Here is a 22006-nt window from a genome sequence, read left to right as displayed (position 1 = left end):
AGTTTCATTTTCTCAGAAATCTTTACATAGTGGCGCAGCCAACCCAACCAGGTGGCGCAGCGTCCCTCGTTTGGGGAGAACCCTGGCATAGTGACCATATCTTGGTTAATATGCTGGGACTCTATTTGTTATGTTCCCCAGCAAGAAGACCGAAAATGTTGCTCAAACAGAAGGGGGAACTAACAGAGTCACTGACAACTAAAACGAAACAGGTGGAGTTTTAGGAGGGGGTCTAAAAGACTCATGGGGTGTCCACTTTAAGTTGCACAGCAACAACAACTGGGACCTAAAAGACACCCACCATGAGCACCCACTAAATTCGCCCACTAAGAGGCAAACAAAAGAAAAACCCCACACCAAACTTAAAGACAGGCAGCAAACCAAAAAGGTGGAGCAAAACAAAATCAGATCAAGGATTGTTTGCGTAGAAATCAAAATAGGGAGAGCCAGCTAAAGGTGCTAACCGTCCGCATCCATCAAGAGAACTGGAGCACTAGGCCAGCCACTCTTAAATAGCATCTGGGCCAGTACAGGTGAAACACCTTCCAACTAACAAGATGGCAACCAGCACAGTGGAACACATATTGACTAATGAGGTGACACCAATTGATGCACCCTGCGCGCGAACGAGCTATACGTCCAACCTCATAACGTAAATGGAAAAACCAAAACCTGTAACACTTTCCCCCTTCAGACAACAAATATATCCTATAGTTGCTCACCACCAACAGAAAACAACTTCCATTGCACAACATAACCAACTTAAATGCATCGCTACTTAAATGAGTCGCCTTAAATGAGTCTACTGGCTGTCAACAATTAAATACAAGACAAAACAGCCACCTCAATTTTTTTTCTATAGTTGCCGTAAACCCACAAGTTTTCGAAAAACTCACATACGCTTCTATAACTCTCATCCCCTTCGAACGAGCGCAACCAAAACTTGTCTCCAAAACGGCAAAATGTGCAGTCAAAATCAATTTTGAGGCAGGGCTACACACTGGCTTAACCCAAAACATATTGACTGCAAAGGACCAACAAAATCCACCAGAACCCTGCTGAAAGGTTAGTCAAAAGCAAGAACGAAACCGGTACAACTTGGTTCAGGTTTACCTCCGCTGGCAAACGCGACAGGATTTATAGTAAGACAAAACATCCTGCTTCAGACCAGACCAGAAGAAGTTAACCAAAATACGGCCACACGTCTTGTTGACCCCAAAATGGCCTGCCATACTTCCATCGTCAGCCAACCTCAGTATCTCTTGTTGAAGCGTAATTTGGAACGGCAATTTCAGATACACTTGGCCAGTCGTCTTGTCCAGAAGTAGCGCGAGAATGCCATTTCCTCATTAGAATACCATCTCTGTCAAAGTAACCCACACTAACTTCATCAAACTGCGCCTCGACGTATCTCAGCAAAAAGAGGGGAGAGGGAAACATCTTTAGTCTGTTCCGCAATCAGCTGTATCCTAGACATCAGTGTTAACTGTAGGAACCCTTCTCTTCCTTAAGCGGTCCTACAAACTCACTCACCTTTGGTGTTTTCAAAGGTCAACTCAGGTTTACCGAAATCAGGATCACCCATAAACGTCTTGGACAGATTGACCATGGTGGGATCGCTGACATCCTCCTCAACACTAGACTTGCACCCGGCAACATTCTTAGGCATAGCACGTGTAACAGCAGACGCTGGGAACACGCTAGCGTACTTTTCGGTTAACCCATCAGGGCTGCCTTAAGGAGAAGTGTATCTATAATTGTTTCAATAACTGTTGTAAATTTTATCAATGTTTATGATGAGTATTTTTGTAAATTGATGTGCTCATTCACCAGAAGTTTTGGGAGGCAAAACATTTCTGAACATCACGCGCCAATGTAAAATGGGGTTTATGGATATAAATATGAACTTTATCGAACAAAACATACATGATCAAAGGTTAGTGATTAATTTTAGCTGCATTTCTGGTTTTTGTGATGCCTCTCCTTGCTTGGAAAATGGCTGTGTGGTTTTTCTTGTTTAGGTGCTGTCCTAACATAATCTAATGTTATGCTTTCGCCGTAAAGCCTTTTTGAAGTCGGACAATGTGGTTGGATTAACGAGAAGATTATCTTTAAAATGGGAAATAATAGTTGTATGTTTAAGAAATTTGAATGAGATTTTTGTTGTTTTGAATTTGCTGCCCTGCTATTTCACTGGCTGTTGGCAGTGTGTCCCGCGGGTGGGACGCTAGCGTGTCAGATTTCAAAATAGCTTTACGGCGAAAGCACATTGTTCAATATTCTGAGTACAGAGTTCAGCCATCAAAGCAAGCTATACAGTTACCCGCCAAGTTCTGGAGTCAACTAAACTCAGAAATAGTATTATAAATCTTCACTTACCTTTGCTGATCATCGTCGTCGGAATGCACTCCCAGGACTCCCACAAGAAATGTTTGTTTTGTTCGATAAACTCCATATTTATGTCCAAATACCTCCGTTTTGTTTGCACGTTCAGATCACTAATCCAAAGACATAATTGGCGAGCGCAAAACCCGAGACAAAAAGACAAATAGTTCCATTACCATTCGTAGAAACATGTCAAACGATGTTTACAATCAATCCTTGGGGTCTTTTTAACATAGATCTAAGATAATATTCCAACCGGACAATAGCGTATTCATTACAGAGGAAAAAGAAGGAGCGGCACGCCTGCGTGAGTGCGCAGGAAACAACTTACTGGTCCCAGGCTTGAGATAGCTCTTATTCTCTGCCCAGTAACAGTAGAAGCATGAAACAAGGTTCTAAAGACTGTTGACATCTAGTGGAAGCCTTAGGAAGTGCAAAATGACCCCACAGACACTGTAGTTTGGAGAGGCAATCAGTTGAAAAAACTACAAAACCCTTCCTGGTTGGATTTCTCTCAGGTTTTTGCCTGCCATATGAGTTCTGTGATACTCACAGACATCATTCAAACAGTTTTAGAAACTTCAGTGTTTTCTATCCAAATCTACTAATAATATGCATATCCTACCTTCTGGGCCCGAGTAGCAGGCAGTTTAATTTGGGCACGTCATTCATCTGAATTTCCGAATACTGCCCCGTCACTAAAAAGTTAATTGAAGTTCATGTTGGCTCAAGGGTAATTTTTTTGTTGTTTGGCAAGGATAGGTGATTTGGAAACTGCATAATCTGCTATTTTTGATACTACAGTTGAAGTCGGAAGTTTACATACACCTTAGACAAATACATTTAAACTCAGTTTATCACAATTCCTGACATTTAATCCTCATAAAAAGTCAGTCTTAGGTCAGTTAGGATCACCACTTTATTTTAAGAATGTGAAATAATATAAATAATAGTAGAGAGTGATTCATTTCAGCTTTTATTTCTTTCATCACATTCCCAGTGGGTCAGAAGTTTATACACTCAATTAGTATTTGGTAGGCCTTGAAATACGTCCACAAGTACACCTCCAATTGACGACAATAAGCCTATCAGAAGCTTGTAAAGCCATGACATAATTTTCTGGAATATTCCAAGCTGTTCAAAGGCACAGTCAATTTAGTCTATGTAAACTTCTGGAATTGAGATACAGTGAATTATAAGTGAAATAAATCTGTCTGTAAACAATTGTTGGAAAAATGACTTGTGTCAAGTAGATGTCCTAACCGACTTGCCAAAACTATAGTTTGTTAACAAGAAATTTGTGGAGTGGTTGAAAAACAATATTTTAATGACTCCAACCTAAGTGTATGTAAACATCCGACTTCAACTGTAGACATCAAAACATCTTACCTGCTTGTGTTTCTGTAGGAGAATTTGCAAAAGTCACTTTCTTGCACTCATTTTCATTTCCCTGCCTCTGTGTCAATTCCAAGGTGCACTGTTCATCAGAATCTTCATATACAATTTAACAATTGATACTATTCTCACATCAGACTTTTGTCAATTTAATATTAAGTGTGTGAAATTAGTTTAACTATATACTGAAAAAAATATACAATGCAACATGCAACAATTTCAATGATTTTACAGTTCATATAAGGAAATCAGTCGATTGAAATAAATTCATTAGGCCCTAATCTATTTCACATGACTGGGCAGGGGCGCAGCCATGGGTGGGCTTGGGAGGGCATAGGCCCACCCACTTGGGAGCAAGGCCCAGCCAATCAGAAGTTTTCCCCTCTAAAAGGGCTTTATTACAGACAGAAATACTCATTTTCATCAGCTGTATGGGTGGGTGGTCTTAGACAATCCTGCAGGTGAAGAAGCCAGATGTGGAGGTCATGGGCTGGCATGGTTACAAGTGGGCTGCAATTGTGAGGCCGGTTGGACGTACTGCCTAATTCTCTTAAACGATGTTGGAGACGACTTATGGTAGAGAAAATAACATTCAATTCTCTGGCAACAGCTCTAGTGAACATTCCTGCAGTCAGCATTGACAACTACACACTCCCTCAAAACTTATGACATCTTGTGGCAACGTGTTGTGTGACAAAACTGCACATTTTAGAGTGGCCTTTTATTCTCCCCAGCACAAGGTGCACTTGTGTAATGATTGTACGGTTTAATCAGCTTCTTGATATGCAACATCTGTCAGGTGGATGGATTATCTTGGTAAAGGAGAAATGCTCATTAACAGGGATGTAAACAAATTTGTACCCAAAATTTGAGAGAAATAAGCTTTCAGGGATCTTTTATTTCAGCTTATGAAACCAACATTTTACATTGCGTTTATATTTTTGTTCAGTATAGTTTAGGTGTAGTTTCGATGGGCCATCAGCTGTGCACGCTGACTGCCAGTGAATGACTGGCGGTGAATGATGGGCAGGGTGGAAAAAATGACATGTCCTCTTAAAACTGCTTATAACACAAATTCTGTTTGCGATATTAAGATTCTAATAACGACAGAGTAATTTAAAAAGTTTTTGTTTTGAGTCAATATGACGCTATCAGGACTTCTCTCTGGGTCATTAACATGTCAAAGCCGGGCCCTTGCTTTCAGTTTTCAGTAATAACATTTTTAATGGCCTTGCCGCAGTCGCTTTGACCCCATTGTGACGTCTGCTCCCACAACACCACTCACCTGTCGCCTTTTCTCGCACTGAGGTATGACAATCACCAGGTACAGCGGGTCATAAAAGCGGGACGACTGACACGAGTAGCCCTTTAAAGCCCCCATCAATCAGTCAGCACAAGCACACAGCAGCCAGGCCAGCCCTGCGGAGGCCCACAATGTTCCACAGCGGCTCCCTTTCAAATAGCCCAGCACCCATTTAAAAAGGAGGAGAAAAAAAAGTCAGAGTTAAGAGTCAAGTCAACCTTGCGCCCTGTCATTTTTCCTCTCACACGCAGGGTGGGGTCCCGCTGCTCTGCTGCCCCTGCCATTACCAGGCAACTTAAAACAAACACAGCCCAACAGGTTGCTGGCCAGGCCCGCCGGGAGCCTCTTCCTGTTCCCTGGATAAGGGTGTGGCTCTGGCTCTGTCAGAGTGGAGACCAAAAACACACATGATATTTTCCCTTGTGCATTTACTCAAACACCAAATAGAAATACTTAAAATGTTAATACACTTTCCACAGCCACGTTGTTGAGCTTAACATTGTAAAGTGTGCCTGATTGATTGACTAACACAGTTAAGTGTTCTTGATTAATCAACACCCAAAGCCTTAGATACTCAACACCCCTACTACTACTACTACTACTACTAACAGAGCCATTCCGTGCCTCTGTGGTGGAAACCCTCCCAGCACTCCAGGAGGGAAAGACAGCGCTGAGTGTGTCAAGACGTGGGCTTTAGTGGCTCAGCGTGGTTCCACTCTCCCGATAGAGCCCGCACATGCAGAGCAAGGAACTGCTTATTGCATGTTTAACTGTCAATGCCTAAATAAGCAATGCATATCACCCCTTATGGCAGCAAAGAGTTATATTAAATACACATTTATGCTCAAGGTGCCATGGCAACAGCATAAACCGGTTTAGTGATGCCATCTGAGCAGCTTTTCACTTTTTCCCGCTCTTTCCCCACGTATCCCCCTCGCTCTTTCCCGCTCCTTTGCTCAGAAAGGTAGACCCATCATACCTCCCCGTGCCACCACAAGTCATCTTTGTTCCACTCAAATCTTACATGATTCAACTGTGGGGGGGATTGATAGCCCAGCAGCACACGTAAAGGCACAGTAAAAAAAATCAGAGCAGGCCTGGTGGTCTTAAGTCAACACATTAGCTGAAATCTACCCAAACAGTAAGACACTCAATTGAAGCCCTGGGACTAGGACCTTTAGGTGGACAGTCTGGAACCCCCCCTGCTGGTCAAAACCATTCTCGGTACAGCCGTGGCCTCAGAGGGTAGGGTGGTTCGCATAGACCAGGGGGAGGATACAGTAAGAACTCAAGAGTATGTAAGGAATTAGGTTCTTGCATTGCAGGGGTAGGTAAACCTGGTCCTGAAGTGCCACTGCAGGATTTCAACCCAAAAAGTCATGCACCACTAGGGCTATGGTGGTCATGACATTTTTGGCTGCTGGTTATTGCCTTCGGAACATCTACAAAAACATCCATTTAATATACACTAACACAATGTATCCATTATTTATTTGTTACCAGGTCTAAAGAAACATTATGATATGAAGAAAATGTATTTCAGAAGAACCGAATAGGAGTCGGCCTACTGTATGTTATCTGGCTGTATGATGTTCTGATTTTATTGTAAGTATAATATAATTGAACTATAATTGAAAGGACAGTACGCATATGAAGTGGCTATGTTGGGCGTAAAAGTGATCATTTTAAAACAGGTCCTATACTCTAGATTTTGAGTTACTTGGCAAATTTAGTTGTGAATGATTCAAACCTTAGAATGTCTTAGAAATTAAAAACATGTATGGGCTGCATGATGCAACATTAGGCTATTGACTATTTGAAAAATGTGCTAACAAAGCTTGCGCTCTGTTCCTTGCCTCAGGCTGCACACCCTGTTCTCTCATCAAGCGATCATATTTCACCGATCACTACTACTCTCAATTTAATCTTGTCTTTACTAATATGTCAAATTGGTTTTGACTTAGAATGGCCAATTATCAAATGGGTAGAGGCAAAGGGGGGGATGCAATTGGATGGCGAATGGAGGCCGCTTTCACGCAGTTTAATCCTTCCGGGTAGGCTACTCCAGTTTAATAGTGGAGCAGCTGAGAAAAAGGCCTAAATATAGTAGCAGATGGGATCCTCCTCATTTCAGTGACAACCATCAAAACTCTGCTTTCACACAGGATTGCAGATAGAAATGTCTGGACTTATAAGAACATATTTCACTTCACGCATCACTGTTTGAGGAGCACACAGCCTGTCGCTGGTAATACTCCGCCCAAACCCTGTATGCCATGGGCTCTCCAACCCGTTGTTCCTGCAACTACCAAGTGTTTCATTTGGGAAACCAAGTGAAATCTGTTCGGGAACATCGATAGTAACATGTTTTCACAACAAAACATATTTAATTAAACTGTTGACAGCTCCCATCTCTGCTCACTCAAGAAAGGAATGAAGGAGATAGGAGGAAATGGAAATGCAGTGGTGGGATATTCTGTAGCTAAAGGTAATGTACCAGCCTATTGATAATGATTTTTTTTTTTTTAATCCCTATTACTAGGCTATTCAAAATCAAATACAAATTCACTATAATTGTAGGCCAACTCTGTAAGCCGCCCTGTACAATCAATGAACCAACAGCATCACCTAGGCCTATACATTCTCTCTCAGACTCATGGATAGAACGTTTGGAGCGCAGCACCCCTTAAAAAAATTTTTTTTTAAAAGGTAACCAGTCCATCCAGTATGCATAATAATACAGTCCACACTCAAAGGTGATTACTAGAATTTGTTTAATTTGGGAATATCGGCAAGAAAAATTATGTACAAAAGACATTAAATCCTATGCTTTTTCATTTTGCCTTGCATAATATTTGGTAGGCTATGTATTGTATAACGGCACAATCATTATTTTAATTCAGGGTTCTTTTCGGGCTTGGGCTCATACATCGGCAAATGTTTATGCATAAGCTGTAATATATGTATGGTGTTCTACACACAACCTCTTAATGCTTTGAATTAATCATCACCTTAGAAGCGCTGTCCATTTCGTTGTGTTTGGCTTTGAAACAACATCCACAACAACCATGTTTTTCACTCAGTTTCAACCGGTTGTTAAACCAGGGCTGACTACCCTTGTTGTATAGGAACAGTATAGGAACAGTTAAGTGGAAAAGGCAAGTGGGAAAAGGTCCCATGTGACTCAGTCGCAATAGCATGGTGCTTGCAACACCAGGGTTGTGGGTTCGATTACCATGGGGGACCAGCACGAAAGAAAGTAGGAAAATGTATGCACTCTACTATAAATCGCTCTGAATAAGAGCATCTGCTAAATGACTCAAATGTAAATAGAGTAGCTTTCATAATTAAACGTAGACCCCTGGCGTGACTCACCTGGTAGGCTCGGTTGATTTGATTGGTGGCCCAAGCAGCATACTTAACATTTGCCTTTTTCACCGTGGCGTTCACTTTGGGGCAGGCAGCAATGTGGCTTGCCGACTACACCGGGGAAGAAGAAGGGAGTGGAAAGCAAGGGAGAGAGGAAAGAGGAGAGGAAAGAAAGAAAGGTGTCGTCATATCAAAACAGCAATAAAAGCATAAATGAGATGAATGTGCAACCAACTCCACCGTGGGCATGACGAGAAAAAAATTGGCCCGACGACACGAAGAAAACTTTTACGGGAGAGGAAAAAGTGAGTGCTTTATTTAATGCCCCAGCTCCCTGAGTGCAGTGTCACTTAATGGGCCCTAATTTCTCCAACACCATAGATAGCCGGTGATGACAGGGCCCGGCATGTCTTCAGAACCCGCGGTGCTGTGGCGAGCGAAGCGCGATGTGAATCATGCTCTCTGCCCGCCCCAGCTCCCCTCAGAACCACAAAACCCATGTCTTTCCCATGCTACTGCCATCGTCTCCGAAGTGCAAACCCCACTAGGCTTAAACAGGCAGCACTTCAAAGGCATCCCTATGGACATGCTGAAACTTTAACTACACCCCAATCAACTTTGCCCCCCCTATTTATTTATTTTTTAAACGATTTTGCTTCTGGATTTCTCCTTCATAACCTCCAGCTTATGATGTCAGCTCTACCCCAGAATTATGTCGTCCTCCATGAGGATCCCCGCTAGTGCGGTGACACAGCACTGACTAACGTTAGTGCTCCTACATTGCTTGCTGTTTGGGGTTTTATGCTGGGTTTCTGTACAGTACTTTGTGACTTCGACTGATGTAAAAACGGCTTTATAAATACATTTGATTGATTGAACCTCACAGTGATCACGCCTACCAACGACTCAGCTGTACCAGGTGCTCTGAACGACGAAGCTGAACCAATCAAATAGCTCTTGGGTGAGGAGCTGCCCTACGGTGGTGTTCATGAAGCTTCACTGTCACCCAGAATCAGATGAAATGGTCAGAAAGTCATTGCCTTGGCACAATCCCATGTCAGGAAGTAACTTGCACTTGTCAAGGATTTCAACTTTGGACCTCGTGGACAGTAACTTTTTTACGATCAAACTTGCTGGCCAACAGATTTTCTCATGGAGTTTTCATTCAATAGGGTTTTCAGTACATTTATCTAAAGCCATCCTTTTTAATTTGGTGTACCTTTAATCTGAATTTTCGACAGACTCACTAAAATATATGGAAAGAACTATTCAGAATATTAGGGATCAATGAAAGAAAGCCTTGTAGAACTAAATGCACGCCTATTTGTCTCATTTTGAACACCAATTGCTAGATCTAAAAAATATTCTGATCTATATTATTTACAGTTAGGAAAGTATTTATGAATAATACAAATAAATAAAAAACAGGTTTGGAGAGCCTATATGCACAAACTATATTGGTGAATCAAAAATACAGTGGTTCGAGTCATCCTGAAAGCTGACATATTTAAATTGTTCCATCCATAAAATATTGGAAGGTGAGAAAAGTGTACAATAGTGCCTGAACAGTAGTCAATAAGTCCACCCTAATAATCCACACTAAATCATGGAACTGTGATGAGAACAGTCCAGTTGTCGTGAAGTGTGCCAGTCTCCAGGTTTAACCTGCTACATGTACTGTATGTATGGTCCACAGTTCATAATGGTTCCAATAGGCTACATGTCCCAAATGATTGCACAACTTGTAATACGTTAGCCCGATATGATCCACTATTGCTAGAGATCCTCAGGAACAACCACACCAACGTGACCGAGGAACTGACTATGTAATGGAATGATGCAAAATGTAAGGAGAGGAACACTAAAGTGACCGTCATAAATGTATGTGGGTATAACTGACAGTGGCATGGTGAAATAGATCTAGAACATTTGTCATTTATATTTACAATCCGCTTATCCAAATGGCTTACTCATTTACCTAACGCTTATCAATCGCTCTTATCAATGTGTCGAGAGAAAAGTTTATACAAAAATAATTACGTTCCGTTTACGTGCGCTTAACTCGGGGTCGGAATTCCCCCCCGTAGGTGAACAACAATAACTTTGGAGGTTAAGGGATCTGAAATTCTTGAACTGATGCTGCTTTTTATGCATGTTCTGCAGCTAGCTAGCACCTTGAAGACCTTAGACATACCTCTTTTTCCATTTACCCTGAAAGTAGCCTACGGGCCAGGAGAGAGTCATTGACGGTTTGAATTTGTTTAAATAACATTAGCTAATTTCAACCCCATGGACTACTTTTAGAAACATAAAGGTTAGTCTATAAAAGTGAAGATATCTCGTCAAAGACCATGAACGGATCCAGTGGTTGTGCCCCTTTCCGGGTATGAGATGTTTTACCTGCTTGAACCCCTGTTGCAATAGAGAGAAAACACTGGAAGGCCTGTGTCGCTGCTCCTCTCTGCTCTGGCCATCCACCCGCCCTTATTCCTGCACTCACCGTTTGTGTTCTTATGTCAGGACTCACTTACATATGATGCATTGGTGCTAACGGACAACTTCCTGTTTAAATAAATATGCAGATGAAAGGGGGGCATTTGGTGCAGACGAAATCAAAACGTTAACCTGGGCTGGGGCTGGGGGGCTGTCTGCGACTGACAGAACGCGGGAGGGAGGCAGTGGCCCCCTCTTTCCCCTTTTCGTACTGCCACTGCTCTTTATTTATTTTAGTCATTTTGGTCCTCAACATGAAAAAGGTCCCGTACGAAAGCCTAGAGGGGTAATATTACCAAAATAGAGCACTTGAAGGGGCAGACTTTTCCAAGCTGGGGGGTTTACCCACTGAGTCAGCATTGACCTGACCGATCTGAAAGCTGGGCTCTGTGGTCGCTACACAAAGGCAGTAGCAGGCCTGCACATTTTGACAAACCACAGGAGAAAAAGGGATGAGTTGTTGCTCTTTCACCCCCTCCCTCACTCCTCTCATCATGCGACGGTTAGATGTGCGAACTCACCATATACAGACCGAACAAGGCCCTCATGTTCCTGTTGTTCAGCTTCAGAGCCTGGGCAAAATACTTTCTGGACAGCTCCAGGTTTTCCATCCCCCCCTGGGTGTACTTCACCTGTGAGACAAGGCATTAAAATATGGGCATGAGGCGTGTCGACCGGGGGGGGGGGGGGGGGGGGGGCTTACGCAATGCCTACATGGCATCTGAATAAGCACGACATGACAAGCCGTGTAAACATTTCGACATTCATGAGCGTGTATTCCCACTGACGTTAAGTGCAGCGGCCGGCTCCTCCATGTGAGAGAGAGCATTCACGTAGAGGGCTGGGGGGGAAACATTATTCCATAGTTAGGCCGCTTGATGATGGACATGCAGGAGTCATACCTACCTCAGCGTACTGCTCACAGTACAAGTGATTGTGAGGGTTGATCATCATCAGCTCCTCCAGACAGAAAGCTGCTTTTCCATAGCTGTGGAAACAAGGGAACAATGAATAGAACGATGACTAAGAGCGATGGACATTTCATCTTCCAGCTTTAAAATAGTAAGGGGGGAAATTTGCTCCATTTCATCTGTGACGTAGTCTACCCATTCCAATCCGAGATTGTACATTTGTTCTGCAGAAAGTTCTATTGCCGATTGGTTTACTGTACATTTTGGCAAGTTTGGATCTAGGAAGATGCATCCAACAAACTAAGTTCATTTGCAGACTAAGGGGATCTGGTGGCCTATGTGGTTATGTCTATATTGGCGAAACGCTTCAGTTTTGGAAAGTGGAACATTGAAAAGGAGAGGAGCGGGGGTCTCCAGACACACAGGATCAATCTGTCTGTCTGGCGATGTGTTTTTCACTCTGGTAATGTGTAGTTAAATACCTTCCTGAGGTCAGCGTTACAGTAGGAACTGGCACACTGTGCCCTACTTCAGATGAGATCACTTCTCAGCAGACTGCTGAGCTGTTGACCTCACGCTAATCTGCAGCCATTCCACATCTAACACAGTTTCCCCTTCAGGGGACCCGTCCAAGGGAAGGCAAGTTTATCTCTCCTGCACACACAGTCAGAATTACACAGTCCACACACACACACACTCAATTCCCACGCCTTGAAAAACTACATGAACTCAGAACACTAAAACAGGGCTATTAAACTAAATTGGACAAAACACAAAACCCAGCATTCAATTCTAGTGTAGAGAGACTGTACGTGTTCCAGCATATGCTGTATCAGCTCTTGGAAATGTGCAGAAAAACCAAAAATGGTGCTTGTGGTGGTTGGGGGATCATAAATGACAAGATAAGGATGCTAATCTGTAGCCATTTCACTGCCACAGAGGGAGAAAGGGTGAGAAAAAAACGCTCTGACGCAAGCTGGGTGTTTTGACGGGAACAGACAGGACCAAATGCTGCCTCGCACGACATGAAGAGACGATCGGCCCATTTAGAGTCTGTTTAAAGGACTTCAAAGACAGAGAGCAGCAGCATTAGAGTGGTGGGGGAGAGCGAGGGGCGAGTTCATATGAGAATGGGGGGAGAGAGAAGAGAGATCGGGGTATTCGGAAGGTTGGGGGGCTGCTTACAATTACCACTTCCTCCCCATAAAGACTTTCAGATGTCCTCCTGCAGTGGCCCCGGGCCTGCAGCGGAGGAGAGGCAGCCTCCATCACCAGGCAGAGGCCTGGCTGACTGCAGTACCGCACCCTCCAATCTCCAACCATCATCACCACCACTCAGCTTCAACTCCCTAAACCTGGGTTCAGAGACCACGCTGCTACCTCGTGGTGGTAGCACTGTTAGTATGACTCACACATTTGCTTTGTTTCCTTTGAACACCAAACCAGATAATGGTTGGTTTTTGTGCTACCAATTGTAATACAGTTTGACTGAGTTCCACCCCAAAGCTTTTTCCCAACTAGACTGGGCAAACGGATCAAGATTCCTCCATTAGACTGTGCAAACTGACCACAGAAAGTCATCATGCTCCATCGGATGACCAGGCCAATCTGAACCGATAGACAGCAGTTAAATAAAGCCTAATTCAACAGCACTACAAGCTCAGATGATTCCCAATGAGTTGAAGCATCTCAACGGTTCAACGCAACAATAACAAAAAGGAGCGATCTCAATAACGTCCGAATATCACTCAGCGATATGAGGATTTAAAAAAAATATTTTTTTAATAAGTTTCCACTGAGTTAGGCTATTAATTACTGTCATAATGTTTGAACACTGATGCCTGTAGACATGTAACAATGGCAGGCCGCGAGTGATTTGTATATTTTTAGCTCGCGGGGCGCTACACAGTGAGGGCGGAGCAGTTCATTTCTCTTCCTCTCTTCTCCATCAGCCTCTGTTTTTTCTGGCTCTGGAAACAAAGTGCCACCAACTTCTCCTGGGAATCTCTCTGCAGCCACTCTTCCTCCCTCTCGCTCTGTGGAAAAGAGAGGCGATAATGCCGTGCTGTCCGGAAGAGGGGAGGGAAAAAAAGGGAGTTTGTAACCCAAAATAAAGAAAAGAGAGAAAAGAAATTGACACGCCTGTAGATAAGGGGCTCGGGGAGTGAATGGGGTGATATTACAAAAGTTTGGCTAAGCTGGGAGATAATCCGCTCACCCCTGGATTTCCTCTACTACAGCAATAAAGCCCCTCGGGACAAAAACATGAAATATCCAATAAGCAGCCCTCTCACTACGCTAAACATTCCTGCAGACACTGCCCTCTTGCCAGGGTGACCGCAGAGCCGGTGTGTGCTGCTCACACACATACACACACCCACCCACACACCAGAGCGCTTACAAACACACCTCAGTGAAAGACGTCTGCTTCCCTGACTCCTAAGCCCCCAAGACAATTAAGGAGGGATAAAAACTGACAAAACCAAACAAAAACATTTCTTACAATGCTCTTGTCTTGGGAGGCTGACAATTACCCCTGGCAACAGAGATATCAGTAGGGGGTTGTCTTACCCCCATATGTAAGAGACGGGGGCTTCGGGTCAAAATCCTATTACCCTCCTCTCCATGTGACAAACATAGACAGGGGCTCAATGCGGACCCCTGGCTGAGTTAGGCATTTCAACGCCCCTCTCCATTGTGCCCATCCTAATACATCCCCTCTGGGATCAAGCCGTCAGTTCAGCCACCGAGACTGGGAGAGAGGAGAGGAGTTACTGCTTACAGACACTCCCCAGTCCGTCTCGCCCCCTGAGTCTGTTAGAAGCTGACAGATATGATAAGGTGCTGCCTCCAGGTCTTGACACCAGGGAGTGCTGGCAAAGCACTAGAGCGAGAATGACCCACACACTCAAACCTGGAAGGGTCACAGGTTTTTCTCACCGCTGGAATAATAAGTCAGTCAAAACGTCACAAGTGATGTAGATAATGAGGTAAACTAATGTGTTAAAGAAATGCGATGATTACTCGTGCTCGTTGATGTAGAGTTCCGACAGCTCGTGCCACGCTTCCTGGTCCCCGACGAACCTGTAAAACAGTGAGAAATTAGGGGAGTCTCCCGTTGAGGATGCAGTTCAGCACCATCACACCATGCTTTTTAGAACCCTTATTAGCAAGAGGATCATCAACAATAACCTCTCCAATATATAGTACAATAGCTGAAATCTACACGTTTCAAATCAATCAAAATCGTGGCATTATATGACTAGGCTAACATAGACGGACAGGGCAGACAGGCAGAGCTTCCAAGATGGAGTAGAGTTGAGGGGGTCTCATGGACATGTTGTGGCCCAGCCCGGATCAAATTGAATGCAAACCCCCTTTTAATTAAAAAGGCCAGGGGAGGTGTGAGGAGATCATCCAAATCCCCTTGTAAAACACTACTCACTGCTCCAGATACTCGTTGAGCTCGCGGATGGCCTCGGCACTCTTCCCCTGGGCCTTCAGAATCGAGATCTTCCTCTTCCTCGCCGCCTGTGGAGATCGGCATCAACAGAGGATTAGTGAGGTCTTAGCTCCTCAAGTGTTTGACCGAGGAGAGGGGGTCTCCTCAGAGCTTACACAAATAAAAGGGGTACGGGATGTTGGTCAAAGCTACCCCCCTCTCTGCTCCTAGCCGAGTCCATTGGTGATAGGTACCATCAGTTCACAGAACGCCAAGTCTATGGGGAGTGGAGGACTGGAGTGGTGGGAATCAGGATTTGACATTTTCTCTACGGAATCATCAGCCAACAGCGTTGATGTGAAGTGGTGATGTTCAGTACCAAATAATTTCAGTTAATTTAACCTCTCTAGGCTAGGCGGGACGAATTCGTCCCACCTACGTAACAGCCACTGCCAGCCTGTGGCGCGATTTTCAAAACCTTAAAAATCCTATTACTTCAATTTCTCAAACATATGACTATTTTACAGCCATTTAAAGACAAGACTCTCGTTAATCTAACCACACTGTCCGATTTCAAAAAGGCTTTACAACGAAAGCAAAACATTAGATTATGTCAGCAGAGTACCAAGCCAGAAATAATCAGACACCCATTTTTCAAGCCAGCATATAATGTCACCAAAACCCAGAAGACAGCTAAATGCAGCACTCACCTTTGATGATCTTCATCAGATGACAACCCTAGGACATTATGTTATACAATACATGCATGTTTTGTTCAATCAAGTTCATATTTATATCAAAAACCAGCTTTTTACATTAGCATGTGACGTTCAGAACTAGCATACCCCCCGCAAACTTCCGGGGAATTCGCTAACATTTTACTAAATTACTCACGATAAACGTTCACAAAAAGCATAACAATTATTTTAAGAATTATAGATACAGACCTCCTCTATGCACTCGATATGCCCGATTTTAAAATAGCTTTTTGGTGAAAGCACATTTTGCAATATTCTAAGTACATAGCCCAGGCATCACGGGCTCGCTATTTAGACACCCGGCAAGTTTAGCACTCACCATAATCATATTTACTATTATAAAAGTTTGATTACCTTTTGTTGTCTTCGTCAGAATACACACCCAGGACTGCTACTTCAATAACAAATGTTGGTTTGGTCCAAAATAATCCATCGTTATATCCGAATAGCGGCGTTTTGTTCGTGCGTTCCAGACACTATCCGAAATAGTAAAGAAGTGTCACGCGCATGGCGCAATTCGTGACAATAAAATTCTAAGTATTCCATTACCGTACTTCGAAGCATGTCAACCGCTGTTTAAAATCAATTTTTACGACATTTTTCTCGTAGAAAAGCGATAATATTCCGACAGGGAATCTCCTTTTCGGCAAACAGAGGAAAAAATCCCAAAGGCGGGGGCGGTCGGGGTCACGAGCATAAGCCCAGTGTCCCTTGATCGGCCACTTGAGAAAGGCGATAATGTGTTTCAGCCTGGGGCTGGAATGACGACATTCTGTTTTTTCCCGGGCTCTGAGCGCCTATGGACGACGTGGGAAGTGTCACGTTAGAGCAGAGATCCTTAGTAAATGATAGAGATGGAAAAGAAGTTCAAGAAATGGTCAGACAGGCCACTTCCTGTAAAGGAATCTCTCAGGTTTTGACCTGCCATTTGAGTTCTGTTATACTCACAGACACCATTCAAACAGTTTTAGAAAATTTAGGGTGTTTTCTATCCATATGTAATAAGTATATGCATATTCTAGTTACTGGGTAGGAGTGGTAACCAGATTAAATCGGGTATGTTTTTTATCCAGCCGTGTCAATACTGCCCCCTATCCTAAACAGGTTTTAAGAGATATCTTAATTTAGGAGAGAGATATTGACTGCTTGAACCAGCCTTACTGAGCACTTTTCTGTTTCAGTTCTTCCACAGCGGTGAGAAGCCTCGCTACTTAAAATGCTGATGTCCCTACTATTATTGATATTGTTATGGGGCAACTTTAAATTGATGTGCCAGCATCTTATAAGAGGTAATGGTTAGCTAGGCTATATCTGTGGAAAGAAGAACACAAATCACGAGTCAATGTTTTAGAGTCGGCGTGTGTGAGCTTAGCGTCTGAGATAAAGTGGTGAGTCATCCCCGTATAAGTGGGGAAAACAGGGCCTTACCCCAAACCCAACGGCCAGCGCATTCAGAATGAGCTTCTGAAGCCATGCTAACTTACATCAGCCTCCAATTGCCTTTTCTTTCATTTTGATGTTGAAGTGACCTTAAAGTGGATTAGATTCTCATCAATCTGAATCAGAAAGTATTACGCCTGCTCCTCTGACTTTTCCAGGCGGCGTTTTGGAGGGTGTATGTGTACCCAACAGCGGGCTGCTGTTGCCATTAGAACGGTGCTGCCCTGCCTGCCACGGCCCATTTTATTTATGGACTGGCATTTGATTGAGTGGGGCTTCCTTTCTCCCACACTCATAACCAAAGCCATTGAGAGCTGTGCGTGAGTCACGTCTGAGCCGCCATAAATCTGGGAATCCACTGACACCGCCGTCACAATAAATCCACTTATCCATCACCCTGAAACAGGGACCTGCACTACAGCCTGGCTATGGTGCTTACTTACACAACATACCCACACACTAATCTAAAGTCAGACATTTTTTTATAAATATCTAGATTATTGTTGACCTGTATTATTGTTTGCATTTGTTCTAAAATAAACAAATACCATGTGAACTGCTGTTTGAGAGTGGTCCTCACACAATTAAACACAAGCATCATCAAGAAAATATTATTCAAAAGGATGAATTTATAGAGCAATTGGAGTGAGTTGGGGGGGGGGGCAATCACACCAACTTCCTCTTCTCTCCCCCCTCTACCCATAAAACACATATCTCCTCAAAATATCAAACTATTTTACATGGACCATATTCTACTGGGGCGTGATGCTATGTGAGATTAAGGAATTTTTACTCACTTCTAACCAAATTGCTAACATGTGTATTTTTCCCCGTCCGATACCAAAAATCTGCCAGAACACCAACTTTCAGTGTGATTCTTGCAATTGTAGGCCTACCCCACACCCCTCCTTTCCCCCTTCCTCTCTTCTCTCCCAGTCCTTCATTCCTGATAAAGAACCACTTGGGGCTCACTCAGAACATATGGAAGTTGGTAGCCCCGAAGGAGTCACACAGAACTTTATTAAATGCGGAGCTCTTCCAAACCGCTCCTCCTCTCGCTCTCTCCCCCTCTCCAAACTAATGATCCAGAAGAACCTGGCAGCAGGGATAATCCCACCGTTGTCATGATTCTTTTTTAATTAGGGTTCTCGAGGAGCACTCAGAGCACTGGATTGTTTAAATCACCCCTGGCTCTAACTGAGAAGGACTCACCACAACCCAGGCTATGACTGTGAGGACTACACTGGACACCTACATAGCCTGTTATAATAATGTTATATAACATACATGGAGGGAGAGATGGAGAGAAGAATACAGAGAAAAGGAAGCGGGGGACCATGAACGACGCTATGTGCCGCTGTTGTGAAATAGCTAGTAGATGAAGGTATTAATGCATTAAAAGCAACACTAAAACATTCAGAGTAAAACATTTGTTTACTGTAAAAAAATAAATAACTGTTACACAGATGCTTCAAATGCCTAAGAGCTTAGGGAGTTTTACTTGTATTACTTGGAATCAAAGTATACTAAGGCATCCAGAAATCAAATACAGAAGCATTGTCTAAATAGTGCCTAAATCATATGGTTGCAAAGAGCCAATATTTTCAATTTCAACAGGATCTGGTTTCAGCTCAGTAGAAATCTGAGTGCATCTTGACCTCTGTAAAAACTCTTGTCCTACACTCTAATTGCATACAATTCCCATTCAACCTCAGTAAGGGATTCTCAGTGACCTCAATTACTTTCTCAATAAACACTAGCTGTGTTTCTACACACTAATAAACGATGAAATGAGGGTCGGAATTCCATTTAACAGATGAATCATCCAGTGTCATTTGGACTCCGAATGAATAATTAATGAAGTTACCTTTTGTATGAAAATGTGGTAGACAGACACTAGGCTAGGCCCTAGCTTTTTAGCCAAAGTTCTCAAAGAAAAAGAAGAGAGAAGCACAAAAATGCATTTACGCAAGCAGACGAGAAATTCTCCAGATCATTGCTGTAGGTATTGGAACACAATAAAACTATGGAAGGGCTAAGAGTTCGACACATTCTTTGGACACCGCCATGGCAGAGAAACCTTGAGCAATTTCTGTTGATTCAACAATTCTGGTTAATGGGTACCACATCTATTCCACAGCCTGTAATTACAACAGCTCAGTTTCCAATCTCCAGCTCGGCATGCTGGGATGCCTCACAAGTCCTTGCTGTGGTCGCCAATTTTCCGCCATTTCTTTGAGCTCCATCCCCTCCTTCATTATACAGAACATGTTAGAGAACATGCTGGACTGGGAGCAGTGGAGATCCTTCATTCAAAGACAGGTGACCTAAATGATGTCAGCCCCCGTCCACACCACACCCTCACCAGCCAGGAAGGGTTGGTGGGAAAAAGCTGGTCTGGAAGACACCAGGGGACAGTGAGGACCAGTTTCCATTCCCGCCCTCAGGTTTAACTGAAAGGGCGCTGGTGTTACGGGCGACATCCACCCAGCCTTTGGAGATCAGGAAACCAACCGATCACATCCCCAGAACATCGCTCTGATTGGCTAGCGAGTACTAGTACCCACCATTCCCACAAGGCTACTATTCCCAAGGCACCTCCCATTTCCCATTGGAGAAGATCTCACTACCCAAAGAATGATTAGGGCAATGCATATTTGAACTAGTTTACCCATTAAGTAAACTATTATGTGTCATAAGTAGAGCTTCTAGAAAGCCTTTGATAATTCAGAACCCGGTAGACTTTCAGCGAAGTCTACCTAAAACATTGTCCTTTGCGAAGGCTGATTTTACTCTCTGCCTTTCCAAGTTCAGTTTAGGGAAACATTTTTGACGGTATACCAGGGTATTTGGAAATGGCCACGGAATGTTTTTTCAATACCGTTTTTTTTTTTATACATTTGAATATTTGCAGGTACCCTTTAAGTAAATACCTGCAGTCAACTTGTGTAATTTGTTAGGAGAAAAAAAAAGATTGCGTTCTTCATTTCACCTGCAACATAATTTTTCATTATGGAGCTTACCGGTAGTCCCCAGTCACGTGGCGTTTGTTTACAAGCAGACAACGAGAGACCGGAGCCAGTTATCGAAAGTTAGCTTGAACGATTAAATCTAGCTACCATTACGGAAACTACTTTTGTGACTAGAAACCAGATGGTGGAAACATACTGAAATCTCTCTTCCACCTGTCACAGACACTGGTGTATTGGAGTTCAGCGAAATATGTAGGCTTGGCAATCCACTGGGATTGAACACCTTTGACAAACACCTGACTTGATTGTTTTGACGTAAATGTAAATGTTTTATACATTTTTTATGCCATTTTGTTCTTTAAAACCAGCGAACAAAACTATTACTAATACTTTAGACCCTATTCACTCGTGTTAATTATCTATATTGAACAAAAATACAAACGCAACATTTTACCATTTCAAAGATGTTAATGAGTTACAGTTCATATAAGGAAATTCATTAGGCCCTAATCTATGGATTTGACATAACTGAGAGGGCATACGCCCACCCACTGGGGTGCAAGACCCAGACAATCACAATTAGTTTTTCAACACAAAAGGGCTTTTTTACAGACAAAAATACTCCTCAACTTCATCAGCTGTCCGGGATGACTGATCTCAGACGATTCCGCTGGTGAAGAACCCAGATGTGGAGGTCCTGGGCGGCTGGCGTGGTTACAAGTGGTCTGCGGTTGTGAAGCCGGTTGGAAGTACTGCAAAAATACTCTAAAATGACATTGGAGGCGGCTTATGGTAGAGAAATTAAAATGTAATTATCTGGCAACAGCTTTGGTGGACATTCCTGCAGTCAGCATGCCAATTGCACGCTCCCTCAAAACTTGAGACATATGTGGCATTGTGTGGTGTGACAAAACTGCACATTGTAGAGTGACATTTTATTGTAATGATTATGCTGTTTAATCAGATTCTTGATATGCCACACCTGTCAGGTGGATGTATTATCTAGGCAAAGGAGAAATGCTCACTAACAGGGATGTCAACACATTGGAAAGAAATAAGGTTTTTGTGCGTATGGAACATTTCTGGGACCTTTTATTTCAGCTCATGACACCAACAATTTACATGTCGCATTTATATTTTTGTTAAGTTGTTATTGCTGAGGTTGTGGAAGTGCCTACACTGGCAACTTGACGACCAAAAGCAGTTGCTCTGGAGCCATCACGGCCTATACAAACTAACTTGCGCTTCCCTTCCCACCACCTGTCTTGTCTTCCATGACAGAGTATTCAATGTGCTTATAATTGAAATAGGACATGGTGGATCTAACCTGTGTAAAACAAATAGATCTCTAATTTTAATAGAAGAACGAACAGTGTGACTGGTTTAGTCCAACAGAAACAGAGTAAAATAAAGAATGACGGTAAATGACAAAGTGAAGAAGGTGTAAAGGGGTCTGAACGAGGGGGAGCAGACAGTTACACTCCAGGGAACCGATAGAGATGAGGTGGCAATTCTTCCACACCAGAAAGAAGGGGAGG

The 22006-nt window shown here is 43.2% G+C and overlaps 1 protein-coding gene across 2 annotated transcripts in view; it reads right to left on the bottom strand.

Moving 5' to 3' along the window:
* The window catches only part of LOC106583752 (ER membrane protein complex subunit 2), a 70596-nt gene that overhangs the window by 5919 nt on the left and 42671 nt on the right, over nucleotides 1-22006 (bottom strand). Inside the window, exons 6-10 of one of the 2 annotated variants that reach the window (XM_014168311.3) lie at nucleotides 15302-15387; nucleotides 14881-14940; nucleotides 11852-11933; nucleotides 11467-11577; nucleotides 8459-8563 (exon numbers count right to left, since the gene is read on the bottom strand). In XM_014168311.3, coding sequence (XP_014023786.2) covers nucleotides 8459-8563; nucleotides 11467-11577; nucleotides 11852-11933; nucleotides 14881-14940; nucleotides 15302-15387 — 444 coding nt within the window. The remainder of the gene's footprint in view (nucleotides 1-8458; nucleotides 8564-11466; nucleotides 11578-11851; nucleotides 11934-14880; nucleotides 14941-15301; nucleotides 15388-22006) is intronic. The other variant, XM_045704666.2, reaches the window with a different exon arrangement.

This window comes from Salmo salar, chromosome 02 (assembly GCF_965601325.2).
Source record: "Salmo salar chromosome 02, fSalSal1, whole genome shotgun sequence".
Classification (NCBI taxonomy): Eukaryota; Metazoa; Chordata; class Actinopteri; order Salmoniformes; family Salmonidae; genus Salmo; species Salmo salar.
Note: the sequence above shows the minus strand (reverse complement) of the source record. Positions and strands in the feature narration are given on the sequence as shown.